At 40.1% G+C, this 25,337-nt stretch overlaps 1 protein-coding gene across 1 annotated transcript in view; it reads right to left on the reverse strand.

The window, feature by feature from the left end:
- Positions 1–6,951: 6,951 nt before the first annotated feature.
- Positions 6,952–25,337, reverse strand: part of LOC132816620 (kelch-like protein 1) — a 402,871-nt gene continuing 384,485 nt past the window's right edge. Inside the window, exons 9-11 of the mRNA XM_060826433.1 lie at positions 17,307–17,519; positions 9,873–10,044; positions 6,952–7,002 (exon numbers count right to left, since the gene is read on the reverse strand). Of these exons, the coding sequence (XP_060682416.1) occupies positions 6,952–7,002; positions 9,873–10,044; positions 17,307–17,519 (436 nt within the window). The remainder of the gene's footprint in view (positions 7,003–9,872; positions 10,045–17,306; positions 17,520–25,337) is intronic.

A 25,337-nucleotide genomic window follows, 5' to 3' on the forward strand; every position in this document is an offset into this window, starting at 1 on the left:
GGTATGCCAGCATACTACCCAACTGGCACCCCATCAACTGGACCCATTGGCACTGCACTCATCTGACTCCCTATCCATATCGCATGTTACTGACTTCACTGACTTGGGATCGTACCAATCTGGTCATGCCCACCTTACCTACTTAGCACCCCAGCCAACTGGCAACTTTCCATCCTCACCCCCCCCTTGGTAGTCCACCCACTTGACCCCTATCCATCTCACTCATCTGGTGCCCTACCTGACTCCCTATTGATCTTACCCTCCTAGTACATTGCCCTCATCCACTTAGCACCCTATCCCCACAAATAACTGAAAATAACAAATGCTGGCGATCACAGCAGGTCGGGCAGCATGCATGAAGAGAGGGAAAGTTAACGTTTCAAGTCTAGATGACTCTGATGAAGAATCATCTAGACTTGAAATGTTAACTTTCTCTTTCCATGGATGCTTCCCGACCTGCTGTGATCTCCAGCACTAGTTATTTCAGTGCAGATTCCAGCATCTGTAGTAATTTCTTCCCATAAATAACTGTCACCCTGACTCCACACTCATCTCTACCAACTTGATTTTTCAAAGGAACTGATAGGCTAATTGACTATGCTGCTGAGATATTTAAAATTACAGTTTGTGATCTAAAAGGTGTGGCTTCCACACAAAAAAAAATTCTTTACTGTTGGATTAGTGGATTCCTGAACAAGTTAATTACAAAGTAATCCCTACTCAGGGATCTCCTTGCAGGAAGCATCGAAAGATAAGTGGGTCATTTCTAAACCCGATTAAGGTCTGAAATAGGGTTTCTGGTCTTGATAGGAATATCTGGACTATTATCTTCTGATATCTATGATTTTCAAATTAGTTTCCTCAAATATTAGTACACAGTCATTTACACGATTTCATGAATTTCTTGTGTCTGCTCTTTTATTAGTGGCACTGGATTGCAGACACTAAAAGTTTAATGATACAAGTAAAATAATGGACAAAATAATTACTGTGTAGTTGAAGAGGAACAAGATTAACATTCATTCAAACATCAACATTTTGGAAACATCTATTAAGTTATTATTGACTAAAGCATTGATACAGCATTGGCAGTTGAGTACAACTGAAGCTCGTGAAAGTTTTGCTCCAAAACTAATTTACTTGAGATTTCCTTCCCCAGACCATTAATATTAGGTGAAGCTGTGATTGGCTGAAATAATTAGCAGAAAGCTGCATTTGTTGTATTTTCATGTTTCTTTTTAAATTGAGATTAACCCCCTGCCTCTTTAGCCATGTAACATATAAAATGTAGTTCAAAGAATGAGCAGAGGAGATTTCTAAATAAATGCAGATTGTTCCCCCACAGCATAGTTCTCAATTTTCCTTCACTCATCGCAATATCCCAGTGTCACACACTTCCCGCACTGCCCAGGTTAATTGGGCGATAAGTGATCATAGTAAAATTAAATGGACAGCCTTTGCCAAATGGACCTGTACACTATAAAGTTCAAGGACAACAGGAAGCTTCCAAAAAAAACCTTGGGATCCATATAGAATTAACTGGCCTGGAAACAGAAGTGCGAGGGTTTGAATAAACAGATAAGGTTGAAGCAAATAGTACAAGGTTAGGATAAGATCCCCTGTATGGGTGAATGAAGATATATCCCAAGGACTGGAGATATTCCCTTCATTGTGTCATAGACTAATAAGGTTGAAATTTGCAGATGTTACTGAAGGTGCATAAATTGATGAATTTCTTGGATTTAGCAAAGTTTTCATTCTGGCTTTCATTTAGTTCTGAAGAAGGGTCACTGGTCCAGAAACATTAACTCAGATTTCTCTCCATAGGTGCTGCCAGACCATCAAGTTTATATCCTGGGCCTCCCATGTAGATGCGATTGTCAAGAAAGCACAATAACACTTTTCTTCCGCTTAGAAAATTTGCCACGTCCACAAGGAGCTTCACTAAATTTTTCAGATTCACCATTGAAAGCATTCTATCTGCACAGTAACTGCTCTGTCCAAGACAGTAAGAAACTACAGAAAGTTGTATCTACAGCCGAAATCATCATGGAAGCCAATCTCCCATTCATGGACTCCATTTCATGCTCTTGTTGCCTCAGGAAGGCTGCCAACATCATCCCACCCTATCTGCCTTCAGGCAGAAGATACAGAAACTCGAATACATACACACACACACACACACACACCAACAGGTTCAAGAAACAGCTTCTTCCCTGCAATTATTAGACTGTTGAATGGACCTGGAGAAAGTGAGGATAGCAGATGCTGGAGATCAGATTAGAAGAGTGTGGTGTTGAAAAAGTACAGCTGGTCAGGCTGCACCCGAGGAGCAGGAGAGCTGACGTTTTGAGCATAAGCCCTTCAGCAAGAATGAGGCTTGTGGCCTAAGCGGGCTGAGAGATAAATAGGAGGGGGATGGGGCTGGGGGTAGATAGCTGGGAATGCGATAGAGAGATAAAGGTGGGGGGTGAAAATGTTAGATTGGAGAGAAGGGTGGAGTGGATAGGTAATTCCAAATAGTGTTGATCTTGTTAATGTTGATCTTACTCTGCCAATGTCCTATGCAGCCATAACCTTGTATGGCACACTCTGCCTAAGCACCCTATGGTCTATACATCCTTGTTTGCTATAATCTGCCTATACTGCTTGCAAAACAAAACCTGTGATGACAATATATCACAACAAATCAAACGTGTTGAGTTTTTCCAGCAATTTGTGGTTTTGTTTCTGGTTTCCAACAAACACAGTTCTTTTGTTTTCATTCTAGGAATAGACTGTCTCCCTATGCGTACCTGAATAAGCAATCAAAAACCTTACTCAAGACTCCTTCAGGCAATTATTAAAAATAAGGAGACTGAATGCTTAGTCTTTGGAAGCTAAGAAATGGGGGAGAAATTTGACATCTCAAAAATCCGTCTAGGAAACTTAAACTATCCTGAGGGTGAGGTGAAAGATTGGGAACTTAGAGAATGAAGACATGATGGAATCCCTATAGAATGGACACATACATTCAGCTTATCAAGTCCACACTAACCCTTCAAGAAGGATCCCACACCCTTACACGTCCCAGCCTGCACAGCTTAGGCAATTTAGCATGGCCAATCCATCTAACCTTCATGTGTTTGGACTGTGAGAGGAAACCAGAACACCCAGAGGAAACCCATGCCGACAAGGGCAGAATGTACAGACTCCACACAGTTGCCTGAGGGTGGAATCAAACCTGGGTTCCTGGTGCTATGAAGGCAGCAGTGGTAACCACTGAGCTACTGGGTACACTTCTCTCTAGAACAGCCCCAACCAACCAAACTGATTCAAAATGGAAGAGAAATAATCCATCAGCACATGCCATCTGATTTTCATCCAAATGTTCAGGACCAGCAACCAGAAGGCGAGCACACTATTTCTTTCTTCTTTACTACTTCCAATGGGTAAAGATGCATTGTTTCTCTTATGGAAACAACATTACGTCCATCCAGTCCTTTTTAGGCCAGGCGTGGAATAAACCAAGATTAAAAGGGATATTAAACACTGGAAGATACATCAGGATAACAATAGGAGATACTTTTGTCTTATGATATGAATCACCATAAAAGGAGGACAACACTAGAGCGAGTTTCTTTCGTCATGAGAAAAAAGATAAAGGTCAATGCTCTAGAATCAACACCAAAAATGACCATCCATGTGGGTAATTGTAAGATTAAGTTAAGTTGTACAGCAACATATCGTGCTGGAAGTTTTAAGTTGAGATGAAATCGCAGTGATTTGAACTGTGGTAATTCATGCACCTTTCAGTCAACCTTGTGTAGGTATTTTATGTTTTGGTTTTGAATGAAATTCCAGACAAGTCACAACAGGTTTTGTACTATTTAATAAATTCAAGTTTAATAAAAGAATAAATTTGACAAACTTTGTATTGTATGCATTTTGCTCTTGCAATTCCTGAAAGCTCAGAAGTATTGCGAGGTGTGATCAGAATGGAAACTCTTACACATAGTAAACCATTTCCATTGTTAGGAAACAATGGACCTTTGGAGCTGATGGTTGTTCTGCAATCTGTGCAGATGGGGAGACAATATCTTGATCAAATCCTGAACAGGTGCCTGTAGTGGAGAAAGAGCGTCTTATATTTGTCTATGGCTGTGGTTGATTTTGTTTTCAATAGAATGCCTTCAGTGTGAAAGCAGGCCCTTCAGTCCAGCATGTCCCCACCAACCCTCTGAACAGTATCCCACTCAGATCCATTCCCCTAGCCTATTACTCTAATTTACCCCTGACTAATACACCTCACCTACACATCCCTGAGCACTAAGGGCAATTTAAGCATGGCCAATTCACCTAACCTGCACATCTTTGGATTGTGGGAGGAAACCAGAGCACCCAGAGGAAACCCATGCAGACACGGGGAGAATGTGCAAACTCCACACAGACAGTCGCTTGAGGCTGGAATCAAACCAGGTCCCTGGCACTGTGAGGTAGCAGTGTTAACCACTGAGCCACCATGCTGCCAATTCTCATGAAAGCTGCTTCCTATTTTGAGCATGAATACCTCTGCACAGACTTCATGGTCAGTTTGTTCAAAAGTTCACATTCTGATGGGAAGTTAGATGAGAACATGACAAACAGCTCATAAATGCAACAAATCATTGCACTGCTTTCACACCGGTTGGTTGTTTCATCTCTGCTACAGTTCTCACCTTGTCAGGATCTGAGCAAAGTCTTTTTCTATCAGTACATTACCTAAGTATTTAACTTTGGGCATCTTTTTCTTGTTTTGCTTCATGTTTTTCTGGGAAGCTCTCTTTTATAGTCACACGAGATTCTAGTCATGATGTCTGATGGCTTATTTCATCATGTCTCTATCTCCACAGACAGCAGTTCATCATTACACTTGTATCCTGGCTATCTCCCCCTATCCACATCAATACTCTTCTGAAACAGTGAAACTGCCAACATTTACATCCCTTGAATGGCATTGATAATATAGGTAGAAAAGTGTTGCTTTCAACCAGCTTCACTAGATATAACCATCACTCACTATAGGATAGTGAAGACCACTGTTTTGGCAGAATGGGGGGAAAAAGTCATGGGGAGTGAGATTGATTCAAAGCTTTATTTAAAGTTACTGGATCTCTGCACTTCCTCAGTTCTCCAAATTTTTCTAATGCAGTTTGTAGGAGTTGTCACTTTCTTGAATACTCCCTTCTTTTCCAACTCTTCTTTTTTGTTTTTTAGACAGGTCTTGAGTGTAGATGGAACTACTCTGGGCTGAGTTGGTCTCATACTCTCTTCAATTCAAGATAATATTTACCAGAAAGCTATCCAAGACCTGTACAAATATCTTTCTAATTTAGGAACTGTTTGTCAGTCAATGGCTTAGAGGTCTGTAAAACTTTGCAAATTTCATTTGACATGTATGACGTTGGTCCAAGGTTTAGACTTGTTTCCACTGAAATGAGTAGAATTGTTTAATTTATATCATATGCAACATCAGATTTCATTCTTCCCGTGGCATTATGTTCAGTTTTATTTGTCATCTTGGAATGAGAATTGTTCCATCATATAGTCTCATCCATAACTTAAAGGGTTTCACTTTTGAGGGACTACCTTGAGCCACTTCTCACAGATCTTTGAAACTCATGATGTTGTACAAACCATAAGCGTCCATCTGACACTTCACCCTCACTTGCTTCTCTCCCATAGTCATTGTTCCAACAGTCAAAAACCATTCATTGTGTTTGTAACTTATAACTTAGGCTTTTGAGTGTTTAATCAGGAAAGTATCTGCTGGTACATTAAACTTGTTGCACTCCACTTGGTAAAGTGTCAAGATTAATGCTCCCACTGTGTCCACTGTGAAATCTCCTAGCAGAGGCAAAATGTTGCAAAAGAAAAGCTGTCCAAAAAGAGTGACTAAATCCAGGTTAGAGAATCAGCAGATAATTTGCTTCATGTGTTTTCATGGAAAAAATGCAACACACTTGATGAAAATAATGGGAGAAAGTGAAGACTGCAGATGCTCAAGATCAGAGTCAAAAGGTGTGATGCTGGAAAAGCACAGCCAGTCAGGCAACATCCAAGGAGTAGAGGAGTTGATGAATTCCTGATGAAGGGCTTATGCTTGAAACATCGACTCTCCCTCTCCTCGGATGCTGCCTGATCAGCTGTGCTTTTCCAGCACCACATTCTTGATGCTGATGAAAATAATGCTTTGTTCAGGCTCTTTTATAAATCTGGCATAACAATGACATCACATTCAGACTTTTGCATAAATTTTGAACCAACATATCAAGACAATTTTAAGAAAATGCTTGGGATAAATTTTATTTTAATGATGTAAATAATTCTCCTGTTTCTCCATTCACGGAAGAGCTATTTTGCATGGAATATGCTAACCAAAATCATTAAAGTAGTCAATTAACTAATTACTGCCTCATTGCTGATCACTGATGAGCAGTAGAGCTAAGTTGCTATTGAACTGATCTTTTATAAAGCTTCCTGAATAACAAATTGCTCTTGTACATCAGTTGTACAGATATGTTACTAATGAACTGCTCCTGTACTTTGATTCTTAAATCGAAACTAAGAATTTAGCAACTTCAAGCCCAAACCTCATTCATCATTTATATTGTATTTTTCAAAGTTAATACTGATCAAAGGTTCAATTGTTTTGAAATTAAAAAGGTACAACATAAATGTAAAAAAATGTTCATCCTTTCCTTAACACACTGACATTTGTTTGTATGTACGTTTTCGCCGATCAGAGCAATGTAGGATGTTGGTGCTGAGATATTGAGCACACTCAGGTCAAATGTAGAACAATTAGTTGCAGAGCAATGTTTGCCCAAACACTAATTAAACACTGCAACCTTCGCTCCACGAAGGTGACATTTCCTATTCATGACATCTATCATCCTATCAATTTGACTGACATTGTCGATTAATGCTGAATTAGGAGTAGTACTGTGCTGTGCTCATTTCTGCTGGATAGAGGTTTGGGGTCTGAATTGAGCATTAAATAATTATTATTCGAAGTGCAGAAATAAATAGCAGAAACAGGTACTTAAATATTTAACCCAGAAAACAGCTAATTTATCGGATTATTCCCTATGAGGAGCACCCTATCAACACTGCTTTAAATACATGAAAGAAGAACCATCAGGTGCTGTAAATATGTGCCCACTAAATAATAAATTCATTATCCTTGATTGGTAATTGGCTTCAGCGAAAATAGAATAAATGACCTGTTTTTTTTAACAAAGGACTAAATGAGAGACATGGCTTTAAATAAGAAGCTAACATTTTGTTAATCCACATTTTGAAAAGAAAAAATATCTGAGCCTAACCATGTTGCTGTTTAAAATAATTGAGATGAATCTCAGCAAAACTAAAACAAAAGATGCTACAGAAACTCAACTGGTCTGGCAGCATCTGTGGAGAAAGAAATCAAATTAATGTTTTGAATCCCATGTTGTTCCTTTGGAATGGGATTTACTGCAATGTACTAAGCTGTTTTGTTGTCATTTTGTTCTTAATTTTCATGAAGCAATGCATCAGAGTGAAGTTTCCCAAATAGTGTCACTGCCTATGATATTATTAAACTACATTGTGCTTTAAACTGTAACATAACTGAAGGAAGAATGTCTCATCTTCTGCCTTGGGACCCTCCAACCCTACAGCATCAATGTGGACTTCACCAGTTTCCTCATTTCTCCTTCCCCCCCCACCTTATCCCAGTTCCAACCTTCCAACTTGGCACTGCCCTCATGACCTGTCCTCATTACAGATGCAGGCTAGATGGTTTGGTTGGAACTACCTGATCCAATTTTAATTTTGACCTGAAAATGGGCATCCATCCATTTCGAATAAAGTATGCCCATGCACACATACAGCCATGAAACTGAAGTACTGTAGAACAGACAGCTCAACGTTCTATGCCACAGATGTACATGTTGACTGGAAATTTCCTATCAAACATTGTTGTAAGAAAACCAAAGGAATTGCAGCTCTTCATCTAGAAGCCTCATTGCCATTTTTTACAGCGCAGTTCGGGATGAATTATAAATACTGCCAGACTTTACAGTGTCATCCACACAGTGAAATGTAGAGAAAAATATGTAGATTATTATTTTGTCTTGCTTATCTTGTTGGTTATGTTAGGAGAAAGTGAGGACTGCAGATGCTGGAGATCAGAGTCAAGGCTGTGGTGCTGGAAAAGCACAGCAGGTCAGGCAGCATCCGAGGAGCAGGAGAATCAACGTTTCTGGCAAAAGCTCTTCATCAGGAATACAGGCAGAGTGCCTGAAGGGTGGAGAGACCTATAATAATATGTTGTCCATGCTAAAGTTGGTTGATATGTGCAGTTGGATAAGATTCAGAATGCTGTTATTAAAAAAATACTTTGGGGAGGGAGTGGTAGACTTTTAGTGGTGACCTATGCACAATAGGTATGATGTCCTTGTTCCTCATCAGCAAGATATCAAAACCCTTTGTCACCCCTCTGCCCCTACTTCCTAGGCTTCCCCATCCTTTGCTAGCTTAAAATGCCAGGGCCAACAATGGCCTTGGTCCTGTGTGATCCATTGCTCTTTTCTAAGAGCCCCCTCATAGTCATAACAGCATCTACAGCTGAGTTCTGGCACTGCTGAAGCTATTAATCAATCTGTGTGGCTGGCGAGTCTGAGGACAGGACTCTGAAGGGCCAAATTCTGAACATCAGCAGCTTAAGGTTGACCCACAGCATGTTATTGGTGTGAGCAGCCCGGTTCAGCACTGGTCAGTGCGGCAAAAACTTTCCTTTTGGTTGAGATATGTATTTCTGCCCTTCTCAAACTCCTTTAAATTTCAGACACAAGTCTAGAAATGGAAGGTCAAATTCGAAATCAGAGGCACTGATTCCTTTCCCACCTTTTACAAATAGCTTGAAACCAACTGGAACTTACAATAGCTTTCATTACTTCATTTTATCAAGTTCCAGAAGTAAAATTCTCCAAAATGCTCCCATTCTGCTTAGTATCAGCAAATCTCATTTACACGAATACCCAGGCCAACACTCATACTCTTTCAAGGTAATAATACCAATTGCAGGTAATTTGAACAAGAAGAGCTGATTCTACACTGAACAAATTGTTCGGTGTTCATTCAGTCTCTATTAATGACTCCTTCAATGCGGTGACTGACCCTACCCTTCCCCCTCACCATCTCTCCTGTTTCCCACATACTCTCGTGAACCTAAAGCTTGTGATTAATAGTATGTCACCAACAGCTAATCATATTTTAGATATTCACAAATCCTTAACACAAATAGTTTATCATGCTTTGAGCTTCTCTTTAATCCTGTTTGCACAAACAGTATGAATCGCAAATCACCATTTAGTTTTCAGAACCTCATCACTGTCTTTTATGATGTCTGTCTTAATTTATTATTGCAGGCATTATATTGTTCATGGTTTGGCACTAATTCGTTTTGGAACAAAAGACTGCGAGATATGTGAAATTGAATGTGCTCGAGTAACTCTATAAAATAAGTTCTGTGCATAAGTGAAACTGTAAATCTTCCTACTTGTACCATTTACACTGCCAATCTTTAAATATTAAGCAAGGTTAATCACCTGCTCCAATTAAATGCATACACTTACTATTTAGAAGAAATTATACAGTACCTTATCAGCACATACTCATTTTAAATATAATTTTATAATAATCAGTGACAATCAGAGCTTCTGTGTTATTAAATTTCACATTCCATGAAAATGCACTTTAAGTAATAACAGAAGACATATTTTTCCCAAAAATGACTCAAAACCTGGTACTTTGAGAAACAAAAAGAGTATCAAAGATCAGTGGTATTAAAAATTTTCAATATTAATTACCTGTGTCCACTCATTGGTCTGTGGATCATATGATTCCATTGTGTTTAAATAGGTTTGTCCGTCATATCCGCCAACTGCGTACAGTTTGTCTCCTAGGAGACAGACTCCAACAGCATCTCTGGGGACACTCACCGATGCTATTGTTGTCCAGGTATCAGTCTTTGGATCATATCTGATGTGAAAGTGATGGAACACAATATAAGGAAAATTGTTCTAGTACTGTAGATCATTGTTGATTGAATAAACAATACAAGCTAATCATGAACAATAGAAGTCTTTTTTTTACCTATTGTTCAAGTGTTTACAGTAAAAAAGGATCTTTGCCTGGGTGGTCTTGTTCAGTTTTTTAATATTGTTACAACCAAAGCTGGAGGAGTGTACTGTCACTTCTCCCAAGTATGGCTAATTAAGTACCTTATTTATATCAGGTTTTCAGTAAGAAAATCTTGCAGATCCAGCTGAGAGGGTGGAAAAGCCTTGGTTTAACATCCCACTTGAAAGAAAACACCTCCAACAATACAATATTCCCTAAGAATTGTAATGGAGGGTCAACCTTGAATTTATTTACAAATCTCTGGTGTGGGACCTGAACCTGAAACCATCTTAGTGGTGACAGTCTGACTCACTGAGCTACAATGACACCACGACCACAAGCACATGTGCAAAGGAACTGTATAAAACTGTTGACTTTAAAAGTAGAACAGATAGAAAAGTTGGATGAAATAATCCAAAAGCTAAAATATGGTGGCACGGTGGCTCAGTGATTAGCACTGCTGCCTTACAGCACCTGCATCCCAGGTTTGATTCCAGCCTTGGGTGACTGTCTGTGTGCAGTTTACACATTCCCCATGTCTGTGTGGGTTTCCTCCAAAGATGTGCAGGTCAGGTGAATTGGCCATGCCAAATAGCCTGTAGTGTTAATTGCTTTAGTCAGAGGGAAATGGATCTGGGTGGGTTACTCTTTGGAGGGTCAGTGTGGACTTGTTGGGCTGAAGAACCTGTTTCCACACTGTAGGGAATCTAATGTAATCTACCAGCCAGGTTTCCATAACAGACATAAAACTGAATATTGATGAAAAATATGCATTTTGCCAAAGCTTTGTCTTGCATTCATCAGGACAATTTCTAAGCAGACCGATTTTGAGGAAAAACTAACATTTACACACATGAAAGGAGAGCGCTGATTTGATGACAAGTGGACTCTGATTGGTAGAAAACTTGCAAATTGGCCTGATGACTACAGGACAAAACGCTGTGTTTTTTCCAGCAAGTCTTAAACATCTCATTATTTCCAGTTGAGTTTTAGTGGCAGGGGAGTCAACTAATTCTTGTAATTTTGCTGTACTTGGCAGTACTTGTCCTTGCTCTATTATATATCCAAGGTAAACTCCTGGAAGTTTACAGCACAGAAGGAGCCCATTCAGCTCAATGTGTCTGTGGTATTCAACTGAGATCTGATCACACTAATCCCATTTTGCTGTTTTTGCTCCAGGGTATTCAATGATCCTGACAGCTTCTAAATTATTATATTTATCAAAAGAGTTATCTATTCTATGAAAATGCACCTTAAACAATAACTGAAGGCAAACAATGACACAAAAATCATCCTTTGAGTAACTAAAGGATTGTTAGAGCCTAGTGATTCATCCATAGCCCTGAAGTCAATGTACAAATACTAGGTAAGATTAAATTAGATTCCCTACAGTATGGAAACAGGCCCTTTGGCTCAACAAGTCCATACTGACCCTCCGAAGAGTAGCACCCCCCCCCCCACCACCCCCCCGACTAATGCACCTATCACTATGGACAATTTATCATAGCCACTTCACGTGACCTGCACATCTTCAGATTGTGGGAGAAAACTGGAGCACCCAGAGAAAACTCACGCAGATTCGGGGAGAATGTGCAAACTCTACACAGGCAGTTGCCCAAGGCTGGAATCAAAATTGGGTCCCTGGTGCTGTGAGGCAGCAGTGCTAACCACTGAGCCACTGTGCTGCCTTACGAGAGTTAAATCTTCTGAGAGTTTCTGACTGAACTAACTTTTCAGGTAACAAGTTCTGCCACACTCTGAATAATAATAATAAAAAATCTCAACTGTTTCCACTTCTTACTTGAAACATAGTCCCTGGTTATAAATGCCTTCTTATTCAACCTATCCATGCTCCTCATAATCTTATGCACCTCTACCAAGTCTCCTGTCAAACTTTGCTGTTCCAAAGGAAACATCCCCAACATATCCACCTTTCCTTGTATTGCAGACCTTCCAATGGAAGTATCTTTGTAAATCCCTCCTGCACCCTCTCCAGTGAAATCACAACCTTCCTACCATGTGATAACCAGATATGCATGCAGTAGTCCTGTTGTGATCTCACCAGTATTTTACACAGTTCCAGCACAACGCCCTTGCTCTTGTATTCGATGCCCAGGTTAATGAAGGCAGGTATTCAATATGCCTTCTGAGGCACCTTAGCCACCTGTTTAGCTACCTTTACAGATTTGGGATTCTAAATACCAAGGTCCCTCTGATCTTCAATACTTTCCAGGGTCTTCAAATCAATTGACTCAGTGTAACTTACCAGCACCGAGAAATAAGTTTTATCAACACGTGCTCAGGGCTGACTTTGTTGGGCAATACTCAAGTGACTGACATTGGATAGGTGTCTTATCCTGATAGAATACTGACAAGAAGAAGAGGACAAAGGGCTAGGGAAGAGTTCCCAGCACCACAGCTAGAAAGTAGGATGCTGCATTCACAATTTTAATAAGACTGACTCATTCTATGCCAAAAGCCTTTTTGTCTTCTAGTATCAGTGAATCATGGTGAACCATCTCCTGTTATCACTTTTCTTTGAATCCAGTGAACTGGCATATCACTTCTAAACTACTGAGTCTTAACAAACTCAATAAATTGCTACAAACTATTGACCAACTATATCAGATAACTGACAAAATGCATGACTTTGTACCCTGATTACTGGATTTGATGGTACCTATCTGAAGCTTCTGTGTCTATGAGTGGTATGCAGAAGACTTTTACTGTATTACACCTAGACTATTCATAACTTCCTGAAATAATATGGATATAAAATTTGAATATTGAGCTGGCCAGTTTTCTGTTGGTAATCCATATCAAATGAAGAACTCAGTTGATCTTTCTATCAACACATTAGCAGTAATGGTTCTTAAGGGAACAGCATCTGGAAATTGAGCATCTATGTCAATAATAGTAAAGATATTTCCAGTATTCCTTTCTCATTTTAATTGAAAGTCTCACACTTTCTATGAACACCCCATTACCTTGTTCCTCAAATCTGTTATGGGAATTGAAAGTGCTGGTTCGATTGCATGTTGAGAGTTTCTCGCCATCTCACACACTTTACAAAACTATACTACTGATGAAGACTTATATAAACTTAAAATATAAACTTGCATGTACTTGTGTCTTCCAGATTCCTACAAGGCTACCAATAGGAACTTCTTCAGCTAGCCTGAATATGTCCTGATGATATTTGGGCATTACCACCATCTTATGAATCACTGCTCACTCTTCATCCATACGTCTGTGAGGGTTCACCACTTCCGCATCACAATCCCATTTTTGGTATACAGTAGCAGGGGTACCTTGCTTCAGTTGTACAGGGCTTTGTTGGGACCACAACTAGAATATTGTGAGCAGTTTTGTTTCCTTATCTGAGGAAGGATCTTCTGACTACGGAGAAAGGTTTCAAAGGTTTCAAAGCCTGGCTCCCAATGAAGGGCTTATGCCCGAACATTGACTCTCCTACTCCTCAGATATTGCCTGACCTGCTGTGCTTTTCCAGAACAACAATTTTTGACTCTGTGATGGCAGTATGAGAAAAGAGTAAATCAGATTGGATTATCTTCACTGGAATTTAGAAGAATAAGGGAGAATCACACAGAAACCTACAAAACAGGATGAAATTAAGCTTACAATTTCTCTTGTCACCCAAGATTCCCAAATCTTGTCATTCTTATCCTTCATTTTCACAGGAACATGCTGGTCCTGAACTCTAATCAATTAAAAAACTTCCACATGCCAGATGTAGATTTCTCAAACATCTCAATCTATATCCCCCAGTTTCTGCCTAATATTGTCATAGTTAGCCTTCCCCTAATTTAGTACTTTCACCCATAAGTAAGTTAAAACTTAGGGAATTATGGTTACTGCTCCCCCACTGAAACTTCAATCACCTAGCAAGGCTGACTCCCTGATACCAGATCTATTATGGTCCATTCCTTAGTTGGACTATTGGCAAATTGCTTCAAGAAGCCCTCCCGGATGCACCTATCAAATTCCATCCATCCCATCTAAGCACCTGGCACAACGGGAATCCCAGTCAATATACAGGAAGTGAAATTCACCCACCAATCAACGCTGTTGTTTCTGTAATCTGTTCAAATGTCTGTTCCTCTTTTTCTACTGGCTATTGGGAAACCTGTAGTATAATCCCACCAAAGTGATTTCACCTTTGCTATTCATGGACACTAAACATAAGGACCTTTCATTAGCCAAATTCACAAGGGAGGTTTCAAATAACAAAATATCTATGGTACCAATTTTCCTTTTGCCGATGGACTTTGTTTAATCATTTTCAGGTAACTACATACGATTAAACATTGATTTAACTGTTTAGCTTGCTTGACTTCACTTGAATTTGCCATGACTACTGGAGAAGCTATGACCTACACCTCTGCCCAATCATTCCCTTGAGGCAAATCAGTTCTGTGTACAGGCAAAACTATGGACAATCGCTACAGGTACTGAGCCAGACACTGTGTCATACTCCCAGTGCATCTGATACAAAGATAACTACTTTTCCCTTCGTCAAGAGTTCCCTGTGACTCAAAGGTACCTTGTTTACTCACAACAGGGCTTACACTTAGTCCTACAGCTATAGTCAGAGCTACATCTCATTTGCTCAGGAAATAGCAGATTGAAAAATCCCATCAATAACTCTTGCAGTATAATAAATGCAACGTGTCTTGAACTTAGGAAAAGTCATCTTTTCAAAAATAGGAGAATTCAGCTGAGCAACCCTTCCTCCCAGGCATCTTCTCCTTCAACTAACTCTCTCCAAAACTCTCTCCATCCAATCACTGTTCTAAACAGTCCCAGTAGCAGTCTAGGAGCAAAGCAAGCAGCTGTCAAGGGTAATGGGATTTCCAGGAAGCCTTGTTTTTTAAAAAATGTCTTATTGTCTGCAATGACCTTTCAATTACTTCTTTTAAAGAAATCACTGTCCCCACAAAATTTATTACAAATGCAGTTATTTATAATCTTTTGAAGCTCAAGAAATATTAAATTTGAAGCATCTTTATAAATAACAGAATATATTAAAATGTGCAATCGACATATGTAATGTATAATTTTTCTGTGATGCTTACTTCAGCTTGTGAAACATAAACTCCTAAGGATTGAGACATGACACTTTTTAATAGCAAACTAAATGTTATTAATCCAATTGCGGCCATGAGACTTCAAATCAAAATATAGGTTAATTTAGACTTGGACAATCATGATTTGAAGTGTTATTCAATTAGACACGCCGGCATTAATTATGGTTTCTTTTTGCAAGCTAATGCAATTCAAAAGAATTGGACATCCTTGGGGTGAGTTAACTGGAATATTAAAATGCATTGTTGAGCATTGCATGCTGTGAATAAGGATTATTTTCATTCATTATTGATGAATAGCTGTTCAGGATTAATTAAATCATGCTAGGCGTGTTTGACAACTCCAACTCTAGGGCCAGGTTCCAGGCACAAGCACTCTCTGTCTGATAGCCTCATGGATTGGAACAACGCTTGAATTTATTTACTTCCTCAAAACATGTGATTAGGGTTTTTTTTTTAGGCATGGTATACGCTACAAATCAATTTTGGCTTGTTCTAATTAGTTAAGTTTTATTAAGTGCTCAGTAAGTCTCCCCTTAATTATGGGTTCCAATAATTTTCCCAACAGATATGGCAGAATATGAAAGACTACATCTCTTACTGTGGCAATCCATACCTTGCCCACTCATCAGTTAAACAAACACGGTAATCACGCAAAAAAATGAGTTTTGAATTATCTCAGCAGAGCGTTTACCTGGGTTGTTTTCTTTGTAAAGAGAGTTGAAAATACAATTTTCCCTCAGTATACTGGAAAACCAGGATGGAATTTGGTATCGACGATGGGAGTTTCGTCTGCCTATTGGAGGGTCAATGGCAGCCCTACATCTCCACCATTTGGAATTGTCTGAGAAGTTAAATGTTGCTTAACTAAACATCAATGGGCCTTCCTCAGGCTCAAAGGCCCAGAGGGTGAAGCTCCTGTCCTCCGAGATCTTTGGGCACATCAAAAGCCAACAGCTTTTCCCAGCAGAGGCAGTGATTCTCACCAGGACTGTACCTACTCGAGTTTCGTGATACACATCAGTGATGTAGGACAGCGATCATTGGATGGGTCATGAGGAAATATTATGGAGGGGTTCAGCAGTATGGGCAGGGTGATGGCTCACAGCAGGATTAGATCCTGAGTACCTTTGATTGGGGGCACTGCCTTGGAAGCCCTTAAACAACCCACACAAGGGTTTCTGCATGGTGAATTCCACATCTGTCATTGGGTAAATAGCAGCAATGGAATTTTGAGCCTTTGAAATGTATCAATGGCCTGGTTGAGGGTCTTAATTGGTGGAGGGATGTGAAGGTTATCCATGAGCCTTCCCTATCCATGGGAATTCTCACCTCAAATGTAATTGAAGCAGAGGCAAGGAGGGAATGGGGTCTGCACCTGCCACCTTCCTGCTTGATTAATTGTCCCCAATGCCATTAAGAACATACCCACCACTAAACTTGGCAGTGGAGAGGAGAGGCATTAAATTCCATCCTATACATCCATTGTTAACTATTCAACTGGCTATTAGACATGGGGCAGGGATACTTTAAAATGTAGAGGACATGAAAAAAACCTTACAGGGATGATTAATATTGCAAAATGATAGCTAGTCTAGCTATTTATGAAATTGCAGAGCAACATAATCATACAATAAGTTCATATGTTCATAAGATATAGATACAGAATTGGGCCATTCACTCATTGATCATGGTTGATATGTTCCTCAACCCCATTCTCCTGCCTTCTCTCCATGACCTTCAACCTATTATCAAGGAAAAATCTGTCAAACTCCTCCTAAATTTACACTTTGCCCCAGCATCCACTGCACTTTAGTGTAGCAAATTCCATAGATTCACAACCCTTTGGGAGAAATAGTTTATCTTCAACTCTGATTTAAACTTGCTATCCCTTTATCCTAATAAATCTGGAATACTATTACTTAAAGATTTGGAATTTCAATGGATTTTCATTTTTCACAATACGTGAAACATGGACTGCCAAAGTTAAAAAAAATAGATATTTGCATTTTTCACCTCTCGACACAGTCTGAAAGCCGAGAACAATGGTTCGAAGCAGGGGCATCGTGGCCTCCAACTGCATAAAGGAAACCATCACATGTTGCTACACCCACACCTCCTCTTCGTTTGGACATTGGAGTGCACATACTCCATTTGTTGGTATGGGGGTCATAGCATTCTATAGATTTGAGACAAGCACTCCCGTCTCTCCCTCCGACAGCATACAGCCTGTTGGTGAAGTAAAAGAAGCTCATTAAGTCTTCATTGAACACTGTCTCACATGTAGCATATAATATTTCAATGAGAACTACAGAATAATGCAACACTGAAGAGGCTTGTTTGACCCATTGTGCACGTGTTGGTTCTTTGAAAGAAACTACCCTTACCCTGTTGCACAGCATAGCTGTTCAAGTATTTATCAAATTCCTTTTGAATTACTGTTGAATCTGGTTTGATATCACTTTCAGTCAGTGCATTCCAGATCATAACAAACCAATGCAGAAAAGAATTCCTCTTATTTCCCCATTGAATGTTTTATTATTATCTAAAATCTGCATCTCCTATCTGCCAGTGGAAATAATGTTTCCTCTCCTTGCTCTCAAAATTCTTCAACATTTTGAACAAAATTATCAAATTTCCCCTTCATCTTTTCTCTTCTAAAGTTCTTAAACTCAGTTTGTCTCAGCAGAACTGAAATCTCTCATTGAACATAAAATCCCTACAGTGTGGAAGCAGACCATTTAGTCTATCGAGTCAACACCACTCCTCCAAAGTTCACTCCTCCACACTATCCCACCCCCCCCCCCCCCCCCCCCCACACACACACACACACACACACAAACACACACACAGTACCCTACCTCTCTGATGCTGCCTAATGGCTAATGGTTTGCACATCACTGGACTCTATGGGCAATTTAGCATGGCCAATCCACCTAACCTACATATCGCTGCGCTGCAGGAGGAAACCCACACAGATACAGGGAGAACATGCAAACTCCACACAGAATATCACCCGAGGCTGGAATTGAACCCATGTCCCTGACAATGTGAGACAACAATGAACCACCGTGTCACCATGCCACATCCTTGAAATCACATTGTTTCGACTGCTTTCTGCTCTTCCCAAGGCTGGACCATAAGGGGTTAATTGTTGTTAACTTCACCTCTACAGTACATTATCAGTAATGTCAGATCAGCTGGGAAATGAGGGGAGTTCTCATGAAGTCCTGTTTTACCATGTGCATGGTGTTAAATTAAGAAATCTTCTTTAGTTAACACTGTTTCGGGTTTTTTTTTCAGCTGGTGGTGGTTTTGGTAGTGCTGATGGTTAATATAAGGTAATGAAAGGGTCAATATTGAAGTTGCATTAGATTTACCCAATCTGAAGATGTAAAGCAATATTTGGGAGGAGGATTAAACAGTCTAGCATGTCTGATGGAGACAAGAATTACATTTCTGGCATCGTTGTTGTAATGTTAATTGTACCTATTGTTATCATGCAGAAAATAAATTCTTATTCCTTCCCCATTGAATGTTTTATACCTTGTTATGTAAGGTAAATTACTCTCACTGATTTATCCTCTTTCAATTATTCTCAGACAGGCCTTCGACTCAGTTTATAAAGAAGGATTAAGGGTACTTGTGGCAATGATAATGTGCCTAACTATGAGCCAGGAAGCCTGAGTTCAAGTCCCACCTGTGTCAGAGATCTCTGAACAGGTTGATTAGAAAATATTGACAAAGGATCAAGTGTTTTGTGGTATTGGGCTAGTGATGCTACCTCTGAACTAAAAGGATTTAAGTCCCAACCTTCTTAAGAGATGAATCATAACATGGAAAAAATAATTTTAAATATCTACAAAACTTATTGTTCTTTTGTTTTGTCACAGCACCCCACAAAGGCTGCCTAACTTTTTAAACATTTAATTTATTAAAAAAGCAGAAAAGAGGATCAGTGACAGTCAGCATCTCATTGGTGATTGGTAGCCAGAGCCCAATGGCTTCTGTCGATCGAGTATCCATTTGTCATCTGTCAAAAACATATAGCACCCACTCATAAAATGCATGCATGGCAATGGCATTTCGCACACCACCTACTGGGGATCGTAGGTGATGCTGACAAAGGCAGACAACGTAAAGCTTATTGGCCCATCAGAATACACTCAAGCCCAACCACAGCTGACCAGGAATGAACAGAGAAATGGGAAAAACCTACTCTATCTCAGACGCCTGGACAACACAGAAAGTCCTGATCAAGTTGCACAAAGCATCAACTGACATTGCTATTTCAATCAATATGGGCCACTTCTAGTCCTCCTAAGAATTCCAACAAGAATCCGGTTAGAGCCCCTTTATACCCAATCGGTGGCAGTGCTGACCTCATTCTGATCAGGCAGGGGATCAAAAACAATTACCACTAAATATGAAGAGGTCATTAAGGCCTGTAAATTTTGTGGTAGTTTACAGTGCAATCCTGTAATCAGTTGAGAAAGTTCAGTTGGTGCAATCAGAAGCTAGGGAGACTATTAGTTATTTTATAAGTGACTAGGATTGTTTTGTTGATAATTCATGGAATTTTGAGAGATGAGTGCCTAAGAGCTCGTATTGTAGTGAGTGTACTGGATGAAGCCTTATCAGAATCCCTGCAATTCAAAGAAGACCTTATGCTGGCCAAATCAAAGTGGTTCGCAAGGCAGATTAACTTTCTAAGTACATCAGGTTGCTTAGTTGAAGGGACTTGGTAACTTCCTATGGCCAGATCTGTCCAGTTCATTTCTCAGTGGGCTAACAAATGCCAGGAAGAAAACAATTACTGCTTATATAGAGCACAGTCACTGCCAATGCCCCATATCCTTGTTGCAGCATTAAAGAAGAAACACTGTTACAAAGCCTGACCAGCCATTTATATTGAGTGCTGTGAATGTCATAACAGAAGCTATTTTAGGATCATTTTCCAAAGCAGCATAGGTTTCTATTTGAGAGACAAACATTTGAAACCACAGCATTCCATACTGCAATTGTCAAAACGTAGATATATGAAAGAACAAGATGTATTTTCCTTACAGTAAGTGAGAGATCCATAAGAAGATTTTTGAATGAAGATATGATGCCTAATGACTGCAATATTAATGTTAAACTGAATACAGGGTGCAGGAGTGCTAAACCCCTCTGACACAACACTGTGTCTGAAGTTTGTATTTCCCCAAGCATCCATTTAGTTTAATAGCTGGAGCACAATTCCTCTGAGGATGCAAGGATAGACCAGCACTACCCTTTGAAATAATGGGGGCAGATACACCATACTTTGTATGTTATTCCTGATCAGCACTGTTCTTCACAAAACAGAGAAGGTTGTGTGACTTTGAATCACCTTTACTTCCCAGCTGCTGAAGAAATTCAAGCTGAGTCAATATGCTGTGAAATAATCTTCATTGAAGAAACTCCATTCCTTGGACCACAGGAGGACATTATACATCTTTCATTTGTGAAGAGTCTAGGTGAAGTGGAAGAGAGGTGGAACATGAATGAAGGTGACTGGCCACAAGCCTGCATTCCCTAGTAAATTGCTCTTTTAGGAACGAGTAGAAAGAATGAAATTGCTATTAACACAAAAGCAGAAATTGCTGAAGGAACTCAGTATTTCTGGCAACATCTGCAGAGAGAAGATTGCCACTATTGATTTATTACAGAAGAATAACCTGAATCCTGTGTTGTTCTTTTGAGTACAGCACGTCAATGATAGCATTCATACCTCTTCAGCTACATAAGAGTCTTAGAACTTCACTGTGAAAAATACTGTGAAACTAGGGAACTGAGAGACAAAACTGAAAATGTGTTGCTGGAAAAGCGCAGCAGGTCAGGCAGCATCCAAACAGCAGGAGAATCGATGTTTCGGGCATGAGCCCTTCTTCAGGAATGAGGAAAGTGTGTCCAGCAAGCTAAGATAAAAGGTAGGGAGGAGGAAGTTGGGGGAGGAGCGTTGGAAATGTAATAGGTGGAAGGAGGTCAAGGTGAGGGTGATAGGCCGGAGCGGAGGTGGGGGCGGAGAGGTCAGGAAGAAGATTGCAGGTTTGAAAGGCGGTGCTGAGTTCGAGGGATTTGACTGAGACAAGGGGGAGGGGAAATAAGGAAACTGGAGAAATCTGAGTTCATCCCTTGTGGTTGGAGGGTTCCTAGGCGGAAGATGAGGCGCTCTTCCTCCAGCCGTCATGTTGTTATGGTCTGGCGATGGAGGAGTCCAAGGACCTGCATGTCCTTGGAGGAGTGGGAGGGGGAGTTGAAGTGTTGAGCCACGGGGTGGTTGGGTTGGTTGGTTCGGGAGTCCCACAGGTGTTCTCTGAAATGTTCTGCAAGTAGGCAGCCTGTCTCCCCAATATAGAGGAGGCCACATCGGGTGCAGCGGATGCAGTAACTGATGTGTGTGCAGGTGCTGGTGAATTTGTGGTGGATATGGAAGGATCCCTTGGGGCCTTGGAGGAAGTAAGGGGGGGGAGGTGTGGGCGCAAGTTTTGCATTTCTTGCGGTTGCAGGGGAAGGTGCTGGGAGCGGAGTTGGGTTAGTGGGGGGTGTGGACCTGATGAGGGAGTCACAGAGGGAGTGGTCTGTTTGAAACGCTGATAGGGGAGGGGAGGGAAATATATTTCTGATGGTGGGGTCCGTTTGGAGCTGGTGGAAATGACGACGGATGATATGATGTATATGGAAGTTGGTGGGGTGGTAGGTGAGGACCAGTGGGGTTCTGTCCTAGTGGTGATTGGAGGGGCGGGGCTCAAGGACGGAGGAGCGGAAAGTGGAGGAGATGCGGTGGAGGGCATTGTCGATCACGTCTGGGGGGATATTGCGGTCTTTGAAGAAGGAGGCCATCTGGGTTTACGGTATTGGAACTGGTCCTCCTGGGGGCAGATGCAGTGGAGATGAAGGAATTGGGAATATGGGATGGCGTTTTTTCAGGGGGCAGGGTGGGAGGAGGTGTAATCTAGGTATCTATGGGAGTCGGTCGGTTCATAGTTTTTACTGGGCCAGTTGAATGAATATGGTGAGTGAAGGAATCGGGGTCATTTCCCGACTCAGGCGACTGACTGTGTGGAGTTTGCACGTTGACCCCGTGTCTGCGTGGGTTTCCTCCGGGTGCTCCAGTTTCCTCCCACAGTCCAAAGATGTGTGGGTCAGGCGAATTGGCCATGCTAAATTGCCCATAGTGTTAGGTAAGGGGTAAATATAGGGCTATGGGTGGGTTGCGCTTTGGCGGGTTGGTGTGGACTTGTTGGGCCGAAGGGCCTGTTTCCACACTGTAAGTAATCTAATCTGAATTGAAAGTTGAAATAAACGATGGAGATGAGGCTCTATGTTATCAGAGTTTAATAAATAAGGACAGAGAGTATGCAAAATACAGTGCACAAGAAAATATTTAAAGAGAAAGACAAATCAGTAGAATTTGTTTTAGAAACCTTATACCTAAATGTACACAGTATTCAGAATAAAGTTGATGAGCTAATAGCACAAACAGAGAAAAATAGATATGACCTGGTGGGACTTACTGAAATGTGGTTACAGGAAGCTCAGGACTGGGAGTTAAATGTCCAAGGGTACTCAATTTTCAAAAAGGATAGAAAAGAAGGATCAGGAGGTGAAACTATGTTATTGGTTAAGAATGACATCAAGACTGTATTAAGAAATTATATTGGTAGAAGAGACCAGAATGTTGAATCAGTCTGGGTGGAAATAAAAAGCAAGGGGAGAAATGCCTGGGAAGGAGTCATTTTTAGACCCCTGAACATTACTTCTGAAGTAGGATGTGCATAAATCAGGAAATTATGAGGTTTTGTGAGAAGGGCACAATGGTAATTATGAGTGATTTTAACATGCACATTGACTGGATTAATCAATTTGAGTAGGGTAGCTTCGAGAAAAGATTCAGAGAGTGTTTGCAGGATTATTTCTTAGAGTAACACGTCATGGGACAAACCAGAGAACTGGCTACTCTAGATTTAGAATTCTATAATGGAGAAGGATTGATAAATCAATCATATTATAGGTAAGGGTCCCCTTGGAAAGAGTGACCACAATATGCTAGAGTTTTAAATTCAGATTGAAACAGCAAAGCCAGAGTCATGTACAAGAGTTTTAATGTTTGGCAAAAGAAATTATACAGACCTTAGTGGACTGGGCAAATATTAAAGGCAAGACATGTGAAGGACAGTGGAAAATGCTCAGGGAGATAGCTTTCCATTAAAGCATATTCCTGAGACGAAGAGGAATTGCAAAAAGGTGAAAAAACATCCCTGGCTTAACAAGGAAGTCAAGGATAACATAAAGACAAAAACTAGGGCATATCACACTGCAAAAGAGGATGGGGAGAATTTTTAACATCAGCAGAGGGTTACTAAAAACAAAATCAAAAGAACTAAGATCAACTGAAATCATAAATGCTGATACCAAAAGCTTCTATAATTATAGTAAAAGGAAGAGAATAGTGAAAGTAAATGTTGGCCCTTTTCAGGATAAAAATGGTTATCATGGGAAACTCAGAAATGAAAAAGGCATCAAACCAATGTTTTGTCTCTGTTTTCTTTGTGGAAAAAAATAACTACTTCCCAAAAACTTCAGTTATTACAGAAGAACTTGATGAAATTACTGTAACTGGAGGGAAGGTATTAAGTAAACTGATGGTATTAAAGACAGATAATCCCTGAGGACTGATGGCCTGCACCCGAGGGTATTAAAGGAGGTTGCAGCAAAAATTGTGGTTGTATTAGTTATGATATTCCAAAATTCCCTGTATTCTGGAAAGGTACTAATGGATTGGAAACATGCTAATGTGGCCCACTTATTCAAAAAAGGAGATTGGAGGAAAGTGGGAAATTAGAGAGCAGTTGGGAAATAATTGAAGCCAGTCATAAGTGAGATGATAACTGAACACTTGCAAAATCAAAGCTCAATTCACCAGTATCAGCAAAGTTTCATGAAGAGCAAGTCATGCTTTACAACTTGCTTTGAGGATGTAACTTAAGGTGGATAATGAAATCCAATGGATGTGGTACATCAAGACTTTTACAAAGCAGTTGACAAGTTGCTACACAAAAGACCGACCAGAAGATTAGATGCCAGGGGGTTAAAGCTAGGGTATTGGTTTGGATAGAGGATTAGCTAATTGACAAAATGCAGAGGGTCGGATTCAATGGGTCCTCCTCTGGATGGTAAACTGTAACTAGTGCGGTGCCACAGCCATCAACTATTTACAATCTACATACAAGTAGTTCTCCCACAACGGTGTAGTTACATTCCAGCGAAACCTCACTGAATAGAGAATTGCTTAATAGAAATAATAAAGCTGTTGGGAAAAGTGTGGTTGGGGCAGACCTGCAAAAAATATCATTCACAATTTCTCAAAAATCACCCAGAAGCCTAATACAAAGTATAGCACAGCCCGAATGAATGTTTAAATTGTAATTATTAATGAAACAGAAGTAAAGTTTTTGAAAAAAAGCAGGGGAAGGATGTCGGAAAAGGATAGAAATATAAATAGTTAAGGGATAGAATGAAAGACTTGTGAAATAGATGTGGACAAGAAGTCAGTAGCTGTTATGCTAACAGCTAGAGTGAATCTTTATGAATGTCAGAATGTATCAGATCCCATGGAACTCAGACCTGAGTGAAGAAGCCTCTCATGAAATCCTATTTAATCTTATGTAAATTGTTAACTGATGTTTCTTAGTTTGAATGAGCATGGTTCCATTTCTTGTGATAATACCCTGATGGCCATTATAAATACATCATGGTATCTGCCAGTAGTGTCACAGTGAGAGTTATTTTAGGTAGATCACTGCCACCTCTTGTCCTCAATTTATATTTTGTGTCTATTGGTAGGGGATATGCTAGCCTGAGTCTTTACAGAAGAAGCATTATTCTCAGTTAATTTAATTTATTCTTATTTCTTAGGTTTAATGCATGATAGAAATAAGTATAACTACATTGCTACATTATTAGGACTCCAGGGAACTGAACAGAATACATCTGTTTTCAATGAAGGTGAGTGTAGAACTC

The sequence above is a fragment of the Hemiscyllium ocellatum genome, chromosome 6, assembly GCF_020745735.1.
Source record: "Hemiscyllium ocellatum isolate sHemOce1 chromosome 6, sHemOce1.pat.X.cur, whole genome shotgun sequence".
In the NCBI taxonomy this organism is placed as follows: Eukaryota; Metazoa; Chordata; class Chondrichthyes; order Orectolobiformes; family Hemiscylliidae; genus Hemiscyllium; species Hemiscyllium ocellatum.